At 42.7% G+C, this 16,841-nt stretch overlaps 1 protein-coding gene across 3 annotated transcripts in view; it reads left to right on the top strand.

Annotated features, from left to right (window-relative positions):
• CSMD1 (CUB and Sushi multiple domains 1) overlaps positions 1-16,841 on the top strand; it is a 1,996,605-nt gene that overhangs the window by 1,831,086 nt on the left and 148,678 nt on the right. For all 3 annotated transcript variants that reach the window (XM_027049973.2, XM_027049974.2, XM_053217751.1), the window contains 4 exons: positions 7,920-8,097; positions 10,176-10,321; positions 11,112-11,192; positions 12,199-12,312. In XM_027049973.2, coding sequence (XP_026905774.1) covers positions 7,920-8,097; positions 10,176-10,321; positions 11,112-11,192; positions 12,199-12,312 — 519 coding nt within the window. The remainder of the gene's footprint in view (positions 1-7,919; positions 8,098-10,175; positions 10,322-11,111; positions 11,193-12,198; positions 12,313-16,841) is intronic.

Raw genomic sequence — 16,841 nt, 5'->3', positions numbered from 1 at the left:
CTCAATAGTACATGATGATCATGGTTTCTTTGGAGGGCTGGGAATCAGCTTGACCGTCAGTGGTGATGGAGGGAAGTCTGGATTCATCAAATAGCCCTGGTCGGAGCAGAAATCACTTCTTTAAAGCTTCTGTATGGCAGCCTGATTTTTTTTTTTTTTTGATGATTTCAAAATTTATGTAATATCAAGTTGAAGTTAGTAGATCAAGCATGTTGTTGATGAAGAAAGCATATGAAACAAAATTTACTGAAAGTCTAGTATTCTAACATTATAAATACAGTCCCTTTGAGTGAAAAAAATAATGAAATTACCAACTCTGTGGTCATTTGAAATGCTAAACATTTACATCCCAGGGGGCAAAAGGGAACGGCAACTCGCTGGGTTTCTGTTTCTACTGAAAAAGTAAAAACAAACAAACAAACAAAAATAAACCGAAAAACAAAACAAAACAAAAAAAAAAAACACCACCAGTGGACTTCTTAAATTAGATTTTTCACCTGTATTTTTCTATTCTATGTTATTGTTTAAAAAACTATGAAAAGAAACTTCAGCTGTATTTTAAAAGATCCTTAGTCTGATGCAAACTTAATAACATATAGAACAGCATTTAAAAAAAATTTTTATAAAACTAAATATAGCAGTAGCATATCTGGTGCTTTTTATTAAAACATTTAAGGGACTCCCGGGGGGGCTCAGTCACATAAGCGTCCGAATCTGGATTTGGCTCAGGTCCTGTCTCATGGCTCATGAGATGGAACCCACCTCAGGCTCTGTGCGGACAGCCGGGAGCCCGCTTGGGGTTCTCTCTCTCCCTCTTGCCCCTCCCCCACCTGTGCAGGCTCACCAGCTCACTCACTTGCTCTCTGTCTCTCGAAATGAATAAATAAACCTAAAAAAAACTTTAAAACGCTTTTTTTTTTTTTTACTATTCTCCATTTAAAAACTCATATTTTTTATATGTATAGAATACTTGGGATTGTAATGATTAAACCCTTTTCTTAATTGGAATTTTCCCCTGAATCCTTTGAATTCATCTATGCACGAGAGACTTATTGGCTTGATATTAAAAAGTAGAACTAAATCGTTAATTAGGCTTCATCACTTTTTCAAGCGAAGTTTTCAAATACAGAAATAAATGCTGGCTTAGAATTATTTTGTCAGCGTGAAAATAACAAAATACATTGTTTGTGACGTAGCTTAAAGGGGACGCCACCTCTTATAATGACAATATGATACGTCATACTACCCAGAGCTGGCCACACTGACGCGGAAGTCCTCCAGACCTCCAAGTCTGCCCCGGGCTCCCGACAGCACCTGAAAATAGGAGATTTGTCCCCAAGCCACCCTGAGGTTGGAAAATTCACTGAAAGGACTCACAGAACTTTATTATATTATATACTCTATTATATATAATATTATCTATTGTATAATAATACAGCTATTACATACTCTGGTTGTGGGTTATAACAAGGAAAGGACACATTAAAATCGTGGGAAAAGATGCTTAGAGTACGGGAGGATGCACCCGTCTCACAGCTGACTGGTGACAGTGTGTCTTGAGGAGCTCACCTGGGTGTTGGTGCCCAGAGATTTTCATCCGGGCTCTGTTAGGTGGGCAGGACTGATGGCTGGATTGCCCAGTGGTTGGTGTCAGCTTCCAGACCAGCTGACATCCTGTGACGCAAAGGCCCCACCTTCGGTCACGTGGTTGGTACTTCCGGCATGGGTCGCCGCCTCCTGGAACTGTTGAGTACGATGCTCCGACCCCCCAGGAAGCAAAGCCGCTCCTATCGGGTGTGCGGTAAACCCCCTCCCAAACAGAGGGCTAGAGCTCTCCAGAGGCAAGGTCAAATGCTTTACTGCACGAGCATTTTTACCGTCGTGTCTCTCTTCATATCTATAATGTCACAGAATAAGACAAAATAAAACATAAGATTCATATAAAATTATATCATAAATTACATTTTCTAAGCAGCGTCCAATGTGTGTTTAATATCCTTTCCATATTGGATTAACTTCCAAAAAAACACAAAATAAACGGAGGATATTATTTTATAACAAAAGGTATTTTTACGTGTGAAAGGTTGTATTTACAAAAAGAGAGATAAGAAAAAAAGAGTGTTTGCTAAGCACGGTGGGCTGTTAAGAGGTCTGTCGGGGTCCACGTAGGCTATGGTTAAGCCCACACAGGACACCGGCAAGGTCGATTGCCCAGCATACTCAGCCTGAAATGCATTTGGGTTATCCAGCGTGCTTTTTCAGTTCAGGCTTCTTCTTGGTGTATCGGACAAATACACTGGAAAACCGTCTTCTGACATCCAGCCCGTCCACTTCAGGAGACTCTCGGGGTAGAACAGAGATACTATGAACAACTTCTGGCAACTTTAGTAAAAACTGAGTAATTCAGACAATTATGGCTCAAGAATTCTAAATATTAGATAAAGTACGATAAAAGTATGATACCTATTAAAAAAGAAAAAAAAAAGGTCTCAAAGTGACTTGAGAAATTCAAGATGTTATTTTTGCCAGTAACATAATTATACAGAAGTCCCAGTTAAAAAATGGATTATAATTGTTAAAATATGGCTTGAAAAACTTGTTTATTAATTTACTAAATTAATTTGATAATCAAATATGCATCTCTACTTACAAATACAGTTTAAAATTTTTAGATATTTTGTTTACCTAATTAATCTTCTCTTACCGAAATACTTATATAGATATAATTTTAAGATCATTTTTATTTTTTTTTAATTTTTTTTTCAACGTTTATTTATTTTTGGGACAGAGAGAGACAGAGCATGAACGGGGGAGGGGCAGAGAGAGAGGGAGACACAGAATCGGAACCAGGCTCCAGGCTCTGAGCCATCAGCCCAGAGCCCGACGCGGGGCTCGAACTCCCGGACCGCGAGATCGTGACCTGGCTGAAGTCGGATGCTCAACCGACTGCGCCACCCAGGCGCCCCTTAAGATCATTTTTAAAGTTAAGCACTGTCGTGGTGCCTGGGTGGCCCGGTCGGTTAAGCACCCGACTCGATTTCGGCTCAGGTCATGATGTCAGTTTTCGAGCCCCGCATCGGGCTCTGTGCTGACAGTGCAGAGCCTGCTTGGGATTCTCTCCCTCTCCTCTCTCTCTGCTCCTACCCTGTATGCTCTCTCTGTCTCTCAAAATAAATAAATAAACTTAAAAAAAATTTTTTTAAGTATATTTAAAGTTAAGCACCGTCAGGATATTCCTCACCTTAAAGTGCAGTAGGATGTTGATGGGGAACTATCTGGACAGAGATGATTTTTAGGATAATAATGTGTTGCAATTAGTGTATTAGTGACTACGTGTAGATTGAATGATTTTGTGAGCAGAACCCTATTCAACTGCAGAACCCTAACTGACATGTGGAATCCAAGTAGCCAAAGAATATGTTATTATGTACATAGTTTTGAAAATTAAGGTTTATCAAGTTGATTGATAAATACAGAAAATAATCTCTCCTACTAGTTTAGAATAAGAATGACATTCTAAAGAATACAACTAACTTGTATTCATAAATATTATTTTAAATACTCCCATTATCAAACAGTTCCTAAGATAGAGCGCAGTGTGTCTATCTCAAAACCATCATAAGGAAACCAAAGTGAAGAAAAACAAAATAGGTCAGAAATACCTACGGCGCTGCACACATTCTGTGAGATTAGGCATTCGGTTCCTGGGTACATTAATAGTCAAGAGTTTAAAATTCATAAATATTCATGCCAAATGTAGGTATTGGCTGTTTGGTACCGTAAGCTTTTTCTTCATGCTCTCATTAGGCAGAAATCTGGACATAATCCTAGAGAAAACCATCCATAAATTATCTATAACTGTCCTAGTGGATATTTAGGGTTTTTAAATTTTAATTTCTGATTGAAACAACTTAATAAGCTCTTTCTATCCATCTCAGTTCAGAGAAAGTCACTTGGTACATGTGTTGTGGGGAAGAAGCGTAATAAAGAGATGTGTCAGTGCCCCTTGATTTTTCCACGTGTAGCCTCAGGTAACACGAAGGGTCAGTGTCTCTCCACCTCCCCGTGCCGATGTCCACCATGGCCACCAGCTCATCTTCCAGTATCTTCTGGCTGCGCAGGAGCTTGACTTGGCGAAACACACCCATCCCTTGTTGTCCCAGCCACCTCACAGCTTCACGTTCTCAAATTACAGCGGAGTCGGGTAGGAAGTGAGGGTGGGGTGAAGGCTACATAGGCACAGATAGGCACTGACTACATTTCACATTGAATGAGGCGTTCAGAGAAGTCGTCACCTCCATCCTGGTCAGGGTAGCGAATGCTAGCTCTAGGAGGTGATGAAAGAAGATACCTTAATTCTCTTTATGTACATAGTTTTCTCTGGAGAAATACATCCAGAGATAACTGGAGAGCTCTCATTAATCATACTTCACACGGCAGCCCTTTCTCACAACCTGTTGTTGATTTGCGTGTGCATACTGTGTGACACTCGACATTCACTCTGGCACTCCTGGCCACCGTCTGTGCCTTTTTCCTACAACAAGTGATGCTGTGACACTGCTGGAGAGCCTCCGTTGGAACCCAGTTCTGACTGTCTCCCCGGGGAAAGCCCCTGGCCCCGCGGGGCGGCCCCTGCCCTGCCCCCCACTTTGGATGCCAGTCTCATGTCCGGGTTATCACCTGCCCTTCTCACTGATGGGCTGTAAATCAGAAGTCCCCATGACTCCCTCCTCCTATGGGACTGATTTGCTAGAGCAACCCGCAGACCTCAGGAAAACGTTGTACTTCCGCGACTCCAGATTTATTACACAGGACGTGACTGGGCAAGAGCCAGATTGAAGAGACGCAGGGGGCTATGGGGATCAATGAGAGCAGGTCGTGGGTGGGGATGAAAAAGAACACGGTCCTTGATTGTGTGTTGGGAGATGAGCAGAGGGTTCTGTCCTCTCCAGCTGAGCCATCTTCCCAGCACCCCAAGTGTTCACGCATCGGGAAGTTCTCCAGACCCCTTCCTTTGGTGCTTTCCAAGTCATCTCGTTAACGTAAGCACTGCTGTGGTTGGAAGGGTCTTGCTATGAATAACGAAGGAGAGCTTTATCTCTTTTGTCATATAACTTTTATCCAAGGATTTCTGGAACTCTGTGCTAGGAGCAGGGAGGTATTCCTAATTACTAACTGCATCACGATATTAAAGGTACACTCACGAATATATAAATGAGCATGTGTTTATTTACTCTTTGTGTCCGTGAAGTGGAAAAGAGCCTGTCGCACGTGTGGCTTCTGATTGTGAAGCACGGTGCGGCCGATGCCAATGCCGATGTCGATGCGCTCTCTCCTGGCCAGCTGGGTGCCGTCCTTGTCCTGCGGGGACCAGGCTCCCAGGCACATGGTGGCAAGCCGGGAGGTGCCTCTGCTTGGCTGTGGTGCACTGATTCTCCTGTGTCTAGATCTCCCCACGGAGGCTTCGTGATTGATCTCCAGCTCAGGGTCCACTTTGAACCTCACCTTCGGGGAGAGGGCGGATCCGTGCCTTGCTGAGTCAGGTCACACATCTACTGTCTCTGTGGCCTTAAGTGAGAGGCCACCCGATCGTGCAGATCTCCGTGTGCCTTTGGGACCACTGCAGTGAGGGCCAAGCCTTCTCCGGGCTAACAGGCCAGGAAGAGTGCTAAAGGAAACGTCAACTCTCTTTTCTCTCTAGACCACAGGGCAAGATTTGCCTTGCGGAATTTTATATGCATCGATGGAATATTATTAGCTCATGTGACAAGCAGTGATTGTTCTTTCCCTCATCATACTTCTATAAGTTGGCTTTTATACTTACTTATCATTTGCTTCGTATCTTTCTTCATCACCGTTCAGTAAGCTCCACAAGGCAGCGCTCTGTGGTCCTCCACTGTGTCCCCTGCCCTAACCTCACATCTCCTGGTACATAATCGATTCTCAATAAATACTCATTGAATAAGTTAATGGCGGACTTATTCTTTGACTATCATACACAAGTCATGGCAAGGATACCTGACTTGCTCAATGTCCTAGAGCTAGTAAGTGACATCCAGAACTCCGGAAGCCAGCAATGTGTCCTACCCAGAAAAATCACCCTATTGTTTCTTTTGCCCTTTAAGAGGTGGCACAGTCCTTTTCTGTTTGCTTGTTTTGTTGTGTTTTATCACCATTGGGAAGGGTGCTACTGTGTATAGTGTGGGTATACAATTATAAGGTTCAATCTGGAAAGTCAAAATGCACAAGGGAAGTCTTGGAGACGATAGATTGTAAGTCAATACCACATCAATAACCTCAGGTCCACATAAGGTTTGTCAGCCCACTGACTTCCATGTGTTCCTTCGTAAAATATTTTGTGGTGAGTGTCTTATTCACTTTCAATTTATTAGTCATTTCTTCTGTCTTATTTATCGTGATCTGAGTTAGGCAGTGGGGATCAAGGAAAGCAGGTGGTGGGTGGAGACGAAAAGGAACACAGTCCCTGACTTCTGACCGCTAATAGTCTGATGGTCTAACGGTGGAGAACAACTACAGCTAATTGCAGCCGCATAATAAGTGAATAACCATGGCCATCCAGGGCCAAACCACCGTTAAGGGGGCAGTAACACTCGAGTCGAGTTCTTAAAGGGATCAGCCCACCCTGGCAGCAGGGTAGGAGAAAAGTGTTTGAAAGATTCACGCAGGGTGAATATTGGCATCATGCTTGGAGGTGAGAGAACGTATGACAGTTTTCTGGGGACACCAGATTATAAGTTTCCGTGTGCTTCAGTTTACAAAGCAAGCTTTGCCTGACTCCAAACCCCACTTATTAATAATTATGCCATAAAACTTCCAGAATGTTCTCTAAGGCCCCTTCCTCCATGGATTTTTTCCAAAACTTGGACCAGATTCCATCTCTTGTGCCCTGGAACATTTTCTCCTTCCTCTGAAAAAGTACGCAGGGGCATGATTAAGGCCGGATGTCCCATACTGCCTGAGAGCATGTCTGTCATCGGTCAGCACTGTGAATTGTTTATTGAAGTTGTTTTTCTCTTTTTTTAAAAACATAGTTTGGTCTGTTTTCTCCACCTAAATTTTACACCTTTGGTGACAAGTCTTTGAAAGCCCAAGAAGATTCATGCTAGGAACAGCCACTCATCCCACATCTATTGGATTTTGGTTGATTAAAAAGTCTACTGGTTTATGACTTGATGTATTATACCACTGTCTGAATGTAATAATGCATTCAGATTATCCTGCTAATATATAGTCACTTCATTTCTCCGTAGATAAGACAAAATAATTGTCATGGCAACAGGGAACACCAGTTCGTTAAGTAAAATAAACAGGGACTGATTGGGGATGGTGAGTCTTTACACCCCTGAAAGCTGGTGAGATGTGAAAATGCTTTGACTTACATAATTTTCTCCCATTTCTTCAGGTATAGATCTGCCAAGAATTGATAATATTTTTGTTTAGGCAAAGAGACTTGGATGTTTAAATAGGTTTTAGAAATCTCACTGAAAACAACGAAAAATTTCCATTATGTATTTATGCATAATCTCTCCATAATCCCTTGTATCACATAGCCAATGGATTATCAGCTCAGTCACCCAAGATAACTGGGTAACTGAGTATGGGCTTTTTTTTTTTTTTTTTTTTAATTATCTGGGAATGACTTCATCCTGAAGGGATTTTGAGTGTTTGGAGACTCTATTAAATGGAACTTAGATAACTTAGTTCAGAAGTAAAATTCATCTAAGGTTTTAAGACTTCAGGGGAATTACTTTGACAAAGTAGTCACTGAGAAATATTTCACAATTATTATTTCTTAGAAGGAAAATTTCGGCGGAGGGGCTTTAGAGACTTAGAAATATTTAACTGTGTCCTTTCTAAAGCTGACTATATGGACCTTAATTGTTCTGCTTCCTTTTCAGCTCCTTGCGGATATAATGTAACATCTCAGAACGGTACCATTTATTCCCCTGGATTTCCCGATGAGTACCCAATTTTGAAGGACTGCTTCTGGCTTATCACTGTACCTCCTGGCCACGGGGTCTACATCAACTTCACCTTGCTGCAGACTGAAGCTGTTAACGATTACATTGCTGTTTGGTAGGAGAGCCCTTTCATATAAAGTGATACGCGATTGTGCTAAACCATTCCTGCAGCCAGCTACATGGTGCTTGTATGTCAGATTGACGTATAAGAAATGAAATTATTAGGGGGATATGGGAAAGGAAACTTAGCAATGAAATCCGGGAGATACAGAGAATAAATGTCATGTCACATGTTTGAGTTTTACTCCATGGTAGATAAATTCACGGCTACTCTGAATATAAAATATCCCAAGCTTATTTTATTTTACGTTGTTAAGTGTGATAAGAAGTGGCACGATAAGAACTTGATGAGTCTGGAAATAGAGAAGACATAATCGCGCGTAGCCCTCCCTCCATCCTTTGTGAACTTTGCAGAGCTGCCCTTCCGTATGTGTAGGAAATACTACGAGCCAGCAAACGGGGGCGGGGATTTGGGTCCTGGTTCTCCTTCCAAAGAGCCATGTGGCCTGGCGTAAGTTGTCTGTGTGACCCTGGGCTACCTTTGCGTGTCTATGGGGATGACTGTCCTACCTTTGCTTTTGGAAGGGAGAGGTTATGGGGGACACAGAGATTGCCAGGTCCTCTGGTGGGAGAAGGAGGGGGCATGGACAGGGTGTGAGGAGGTGAGCTTAACTCAGGGTTAAAGATCCACGATGTGCTGCCAGGATGAACTTCCGTGAAAACTGGAGTAATGGCGGGTAACTACACGCTACGCATGCGCGAATGCGTGTGTGCCTGTTGGGGAAGTCGGCATAAATGTTAAGGGTTTCTTATTGGAAAGCCTGTAAAGTCAGGGAACAGGGTGAGTTCAGGCTATTGGCAGATCTCAGATACGGATATTACGGGAGTCCGAGTGAGCAGGACGGAGAATACGGGAGTTTATAAAACTTGTGAAGGATTCCAGACTTAGTTCTCAGAGCAAAAAGGACTCAGTAGGTCTTAGGAAGGAGACTCACCTTGACTGCAGAATGCCCAGCCTCACTTTGTGGGAAATATATTAACTGAGGGCAAGAGGGGAAGCCGGCTTTTGAGGCTCTAGAAATAACTCTGGCAGGGAGGTGATAACGGCCGACCCAGTGGCTGAGGGAATGAGGAGGAAGCTGAGAACTTGAAATATTAAATTGATCAAGGCAAACATTATAGTATCAGCCATTTCACCTGGATTAACCTATAGATTTAGCAGATGGGAGCGAAGGCTCTTCATATTTAACAAAGTAGAGTGCCTGTTGCAAAGAACACTAATGAACGAGAGACTGAAAAGTCTCTTCAACTTTGTGACATTACACATCTCGGTATTTCTAAACAGTGTCCAGAAGGTGGTGGTGTTTTATTCGGTTTGTTAAAAACATAACCATTCAACTGAGTAAATTTGAAGATCTAATTGGCTTTATTAAATGATTCATGAATTGAGTAGCATCCCATCTGGCAAGTAGAGAGATGCTTGGGGACTTAGGTGTGCCCAAGGAAGGTTTTCAAGGGAAGAAGGGCGGGGCAAGAAGCCATTAGCAAAAGGAAGGATTGTTTCAGGCAAGGGGGGGGGGGGGTCTTATCATGCAGATTAGCTCCTCTTCCTTGAGGTGGGGGTGGATGGAGACAGTCCTAGAGACCTCATTGGCGCTGATACTTTCTGAATGATTGGCGTAAAATTTCACTCCAGGAGGGGTTGAAACTGCATTCAGTCTTGCCGTGCACTCATGGGGCAGGGTACTCCACCTTGGACTGTAGTTTTCTGTTTAAGCAATTTTTGAAAATCTTTTAGTTCCGTTGCAAGATCTCCATAAATTTCACCCATAATTAAAGAGACACCACTGAATTTAGACTTTCAAATGTAGACGTTTGAAAGGCAACTGATAGGTGGTATTGCGGCCACCAGAATGAATGTGAACGTGTCTCAGTGATTGGTCTGGAAAGGTCAGCTGTGGGGGGAATGGAAGTCAGCCCTGAGTTTTCAGGTGTGCACGGCAGTCCCGTCACCCGGAGCCCAGGTCAGACCAGCCCACTGATGCCAGGACAGAGTCCAAATGTGAGAAGGAAATGATCCTTAGTTTCAGCTGTACTTAGGAGCTTTCCATCAAACGTCTCTCTCTTCCCTAGGGATGGGCCTGATCAGAACTCACCTCAGCTGGGAGTTTTCAGTGGGAATACGGCCCTGGAAACCGCGTATAGCTCCACCAACCAAGTCCTGCTCAAGTTCCACAGCGACTTTTCAAATGGAGGCTTCTTTGTTCTCAATTTTCACGGTCAGTGCGTTTCCACCTTGTTGAGGCAGGCGGAGAATCGCATTTGGTTTTGCTGGTCGGGTTGACATAGGCCTCCTGTCCAGCTCAAGTTCCTTGATTGTGCCCAGCGACAGCCTTAGGGGATTTTCTTGAGTTCTATGTCAGGGTTTCCGGAGATCCTCTTTTGCTTAATGGCGTTTGATTATGTCACGTCTGGTTTATGGGAAGCTTGGATTCCTTCCACGGTAAGTGCATTGCAGATGCAACTGATATGGAGACCCTTGAAAGACATTGAGTGCCTTTGTGGATTTCCTCGTCCCTGTCTCCAGGGGGAGCAAGTAGCAAGCGTCATGTGATTACAGGTGAGGCAAAAGCAGATCTAATGGTTTTGAAAACAAATAATTGGGAAAACAGCGTATCAGCACCTGACATCTCATAAGGACTGTGTCCACGGAGGTCCTCAGATGTGAGGCAGGGGGAGACCTTATCAAATGTAAATATGGACCCGCCACCAGGCCATGGGTGAACCATCTCTGTGGCAGAATCCCAAGTATATGTGAAGTGATTTTATTTCAATGTCATAATTTAAAACTGTACACATCTTTCCCTTTGACTTTATTATATCTTCTTTGGCACGAAATAATCCCATAAGCATGCGAAGCTTGAGAATTTTATAAAGCGATGATTTAAACATATAGACTTTGCAGTGTCCCTAAGCATTGAAACAACATAAGAGGAATGCTTTTTGTAATATTTTTGTTTATTCAGCAAATGTAATTACAGTTAATTTTTTCCCCCATACACCGTTTAGCATTTCAGCTCAAGAAATGCCAACCTCCCCCGGCCGTTCCACAGGCAGAAATGCTTACTGAGGATGAAGATTTTGAAATAGGTAATGTTTCCTTTACTGGGATACCATCAGCTCAGTCCAACTTTTTACACCAACTCCTAACTTGGATGAGTAAGCGAGCGAGTACTTGTCAGAAATATTCTAAAGCATTATTAGGGGCTTATCCACAGAGGTTATTAATCGAATAAATACGGCTTTCTTCCTTCATCTCTGTGATGTTTGTTCTCTGAATGTGAATTTGGCTTTTTTCATTTTGAGTGCCTCCTGATTCTGCCCCCCTCCCCGCCCCCCACCGGCGTTTTCTAGTTTGTATTTTTCTTTTGAGTCAAGTTTTCAGAGACAGACTTACACAGATATTTGTGTTTGGTTAGAAAAGCATGTTCATGCACGAGAAGGACTTAATCATGTGCAGCTAAAATAATGATTAGTATAACATTGACCTTTCACTGACACTGGAATGTAATGGTGAATATATTTAATGATCATATTTAGAAATTCTGCTTTATCATTCTATATTAATGGCCTGTCTCATTAAATAATCATCAGGTCACATTAGGAAACCAGCCGTGGCATATGTTTGTGGTATAATTACCATGACCCAGGATTTCTCTGTCTCAATAACAAATACAACACCCTGTTCGCACACCACGTTTCAGACCACTGGTCAAACCACGTGCCCCAATTTCTGGTTACTCATAATGGCTCAGTTAATGGGAACATTGCACTAATTAGGGCAGGGTCACAGTTTAGCCCTCTCTGGATGCGTTAAAGCCCTTCTATTCTACATCCTTAAATCCCAAGCGTCTAGTTCCTTTTTTTTTTTTTTTTTAAATAGGATTACTGTCAGTTAAGATAGCATTTTTGTGCGTCAAGAAGTGAAAATGCTACCATTTTATTCGACAGACTAAAACTGAAGCCAGGTGTTGGTTCGGAAGTGGTCTGCTCATTGACGTAATTTGCTAAGGGGTCATGTATTCCTTTAATACGTTCACACACCCTGTATGTCGCGGAAAGCTAAGCCCCAGGTCTGTTGTGCTGACTCTTGCAGGGGATTTTGTGAAGTACCAGTGCCACCCTGGGTACACGCTGGTAGGGACTGACACGCTGGCCTGCAGGCTCAGTTCCCAGCTGCAGTTTGAAGGCTCTCCCCCAACGTGTGAAGGTACGCACAGCTCAACACTGCCAATGTACTTGTCCACAGAGAATGATACTGCTGGGAAAGGTCTACATTTGGGCTTTTGGTTCTTTTTGCATGACTCTGAATTTAATCTCTGTGTTATGATCTCATTGCAATTAAAACTACCTGCTAACAGAAATACCTAATTACCTTTCTCTTTTAGCTATCTCTAAAAGACAAATCAAAGTCCTATCAAACACAAAGTCTTTCCCAATAGTTCATCAGAAAATTTTTGAACATTTGGCAATGTTGAAATAATTTAAAAATAAGCATCTGAATACCTATCACCGAGGGTCCACCATTAATATTTACCATGTATCCTTTGTCACATGTCTGTTTTCTTTTTATCCATCCATTAATGTATCTGCTATTTTTGATGCATCTCCAGACTAACTACAGGCATCGCCACACTTCCCTCTAAATACGTTAGCATGCATAAAATTATCTAGTGTTTACTGTATTTTGTGTAAAATTTATTAATGTTGAAATGTATGTTTGTTGCATCCAATAAATGCACCCGTTTCATGTATTCACATGTCTTTAAAATACATAGACTGTAGGCAATAGCAGACAGTATAATTAGATCACTTTTCAGAATATTTGAGGGGCTCCTGGGTGGCTCAGTCGGTTAGGTGTCCAACTCGTGATCTGGGGTCAGGGTGCGATCTCATGGTTTCTGGGATCAAGCCCCACATCGGGCTCTGTGCTGACAGTGCGGAGCCTGCTTGGGATTCCCTCCCCCCCACCCCACCAAAATAAATAAAAAACAAACTTCAAAATATTTGAAAGGCTCCACTCTCAACTAGTATTGGGAGAAAAAACACTGGAAAAAATATATAAATAAGTTGAAGGGTTTTCCACATTAGAATAGTTTTTATTTTGTGACTTGAAAATCACAATAAACATTCAATTCATTGAAAGAATGGGACCTCCCCGCTTTCAAGGAATTTGAGCACTATCATTCGTTAGGGATAATGAAGCACTCAAAAGTTAGGAAGAGAACACCCAGAGCCCCAGTCCAGACTCCCATCAAGTGACCTGGGTGGATCATTAGTCCCTTGGACATCGTGTGCAAGGAGGATGGTCCGTCTGCCTTATTTATGGGATTGCGGTAAAGATGCGGAGAATATTAAATTATTCCAGGTGTTACATAATGTTAATTATTTGCCGTGTAAGAAGCAACTTTCTTTGTACCGCGCTAGTATCGATTTTACAAGTGCTCACATCTGTGGTGTGGTTCTTGTGGAATGTGGTACTAACTTCCTGCATTCTCCTTATGAATAAGGTAGAATCCTAGTCACCTGGGGAGAGGAAAACAATTTTCGCCATCATCCGAGGAAGATCTGGAATGAAGCAGCTTTAAACAACCATGATACCTCAGATTAATTCAAAGAAAAATTACTTCCAAATTGTGTCACTGGGAGAGCCAGTGGGTGTGGGCAGAGAGCAAACCCCTTTAAACACCCAGAGGACCCAACCCAGTTGTGGGAGGTGCTGAAACTCTGTTTCACGGGTGCCTCCCTTAAAGTTGGGCCGCATGGGGTGCTGGGTCGGGAAACTGAGTCATTATTTTCTTGGAAAAAAAATCAGTGTGTCGGTACCATGTTACGTCAGCAAAAACCATCTACAGTGTGGATTTTTTTCCCATTTCCTATAAAAATTAATGGAGGTGCATTGTGTGTTTTTAAGGCACATTTTAATTCCAACGAACAGAGCCGTAAATTTCTCAACAGAGATGACTTTAAGCAAGGACGGTCTTAGTTGATTAGTGAAGAAAGGCATAAATATTTATTTAACACGCACTTCAAAAATAAGGGAAATTACTTTATTATGTTGGCTACCTCCAAGATTAACCTACTTTTTATTTAAATGAAATTAATTCATGACAGTCCAGGAACAGAGTAAATCAGGACAACATGAACACCATTCTCTAAATTACTTGGCTCTCGCACCCGTCTGCGGGGAGAATTCTGCTAACAAGACACGTTCTCCCAGCTCGGGCCAGAGGGTCTTGCGCCCTACCGAACTCGTAGCAATTACTACAGATGACAGTGTAGTTCTCTTCTCTTACAATTCAGGAGTAAATTTGTTTAAAACACACTGAGAGTTAGCTTAGCTGCTGTTCCCTAAATCCTCATTATTAAAAAAATAAGTAAATAAATAAAGGAAATAGGGGCTCAGATGTCTTTTACCAAATACTTGATCACTGAATGGTAATCTTCCTTCCAGTACTTTCTACCAGTTGGTTGGGCTCAAGGGGAGGGGGTGGGCAATCCCCCAATAAATTATTGATAGAAAATTGTGTTAGTTACAAGTCCTTCTTCTTCACATGTCATCATCCTTCTTTTAGAAGTTCCACTTGGAAAATTATTACCACCTTTTGGGTGATTGATTCTTCCTTGGGAACGAACAGTGGGAGCAACTTGTTCCTTGAAAGGTAGCATCCTATGCAGATAAATTATACCCTGTTGGATACCAATCCTCGTTTAGAAAACACTACATGAGGATCTGGAATCTTTCCCAAGACCACCAGGCAATTCTCCCGTTCGCCCCGGACCCTGGCTGAACGTCCTACAGTTGAACTCAATTCTGATACTCTACTTGGAGACAGGATCAGACCCCACAGGGTAAGGGCTTAGTCCCACAAGGCTGTCCCCACTCCCAAGGCCAGTCACAAATTCAGGTTATCCCTTGTGCTTCTTAGTGACCCGCTGTAGGCCAGAAGTACTCATGGTCCCTCTTTGGATTTTACCCTGTGTTAGAAGAGCCCATGTAACTGAGGGAAACATTTATTTACATGTGTCATTTATTTACATATGTATATATATACACATACACATATATATGCACACACATACACATATATATTTATATATATTATATACATATATACATTATATATATTTATTTATAAAATATATATATATAATTATATTTATGTTTATTTTTGAGAGAGAGAGAGAGAGAGAGAGATACAGAGCACAAGCAGGGGAGGGGCAGAGAGAGAGGGAGACACAGAATCCGAAGCAGACTCCAGGCTCTGAGCTGTCAGCACAGAGCACAGCGTGGGGCTTGAACTCACGAACCGTGAGATCATGACCTGAGCTGAAGTTGGATGCTTAACCTGCTGAGCCACCCAGGTACCCCATTAGTTATATTTTTTTATATCATAAATAATTATATTCTGTATCCTCTAGGGTGTAATTATGTCCTAAAGGATGTAATAAATATAAAAATAAAAATTTTTCCTTTATATTCTAAAGGATGTAATAAAGGGTACAGATGAATAGTCTGATGAAGAGGTATGGGGTGCAGGGTGAAAGGGGTTCTCAGCACATGAGCATCTGGGCCCTGGATTTGGGGTATAAGAGGTTTTATAGGGCCAGTCTCCCCTCCTCTGAACCCCAAGCCCATGGTCCTACTGGAAGTCTGTGAGGGGGGCAGGAATTTCAGCCCACTCATCACTGGCTCTCTCTGCTGACCAGCCCCATACTGAGGCTACCAAGGGACCCATCCCAAGTCGCCTTATTGGCCTAGACTCAGGTGTAATCCAAAGGGGCTCGTCCTAACCAAGACATGCTCAACATGCACGAAGTGCCAAGGGTTTTGAAGGTCTGTGCCAGGAACCTGGGACAAAGACCAGATAAGTTTTACAACAGAGTCACGTTAAGGAAAGAGAAGCCCTTCAAAAACCGAAAAGGAGTAATAACCAAGGTCTGGAAACAAGAGAGGACGTGGGGTGTCCAGGAAAGAAGAGGAAAGGAGAACACTTTGCTCTTAGGGTGTGTTGGGGAAGTGGCATTAAGTGGGCTGAAAACTACACATGGGGCCACATTTTAAAAGGCCTTCAGTATCGGGTGGCTTCAGCCTGTGGACAGTGCAAATCCATCCGTAGTTTTTAAAATATTCACTTACAAAGAAATCAGAAACCTATATTTTCAACGAACGCTAAAGACAACCAGCGTCCTTGAGATAATGACCATTTGTTGGAAAGCTCGAGACCAGGACATGCCTGTCCAGGGCTCTGGGTCACAGCTTTCCCACTTGTTTATAGAGTTCTCTGTTTACAATTCTCTGAGACCTCCGGGTGCTTTTAAGAATTAGTTTTAATTATTTACAAAGCCTAATGCTTGACTGCGTTATTTTTGCTGAAGGCCCACAAGATGCATTCAATAATATGCTTTGGTTTTAAGCCTCACATTTTCTTTTTCTTCAAAAATAAGCTGAAGGAATAGCTTCTCGCCGAGGTGGGCTGGCTCAAAGCTCAGGGGACCTTCTCAGGGAGGCACGCTCTTTTAGAGGCATCTTTGATGGGAACCTCAAACAGATGCTTCCCGTGGTGGGGGGGATCCCCGGGGGAGATGGTGGAGACGCGGGATGTGTGTAAGGCGTGAATGCTGATCTAGAAATGAACAGCCAGGCCCCGGGAGAGCCCCTCCGTCTCCAAACTCCCCGCTGTGGGCGCGTGTAACTCCCAGCAAGGATGTAGAGCGAGGGACAGGAAGGAAGAGGCT

The sequence above is a fragment of the Acinonyx jubatus genome, chromosome B1 (assembly GCF_027475565.1).
Source record: "Acinonyx jubatus isolate Ajub_Pintada_27869175 chromosome B1, VMU_Ajub_asm_v1.0, whole genome shotgun sequence".
Classification (NCBI taxonomy): domain Eukaryota; kingdom Metazoa; phylum Chordata; class Mammalia; order Carnivora; family Felidae; genus Acinonyx; species Acinonyx jubatus.
This window is presented reverse-complemented; position numbering and strand designations above follow the sequence as displayed.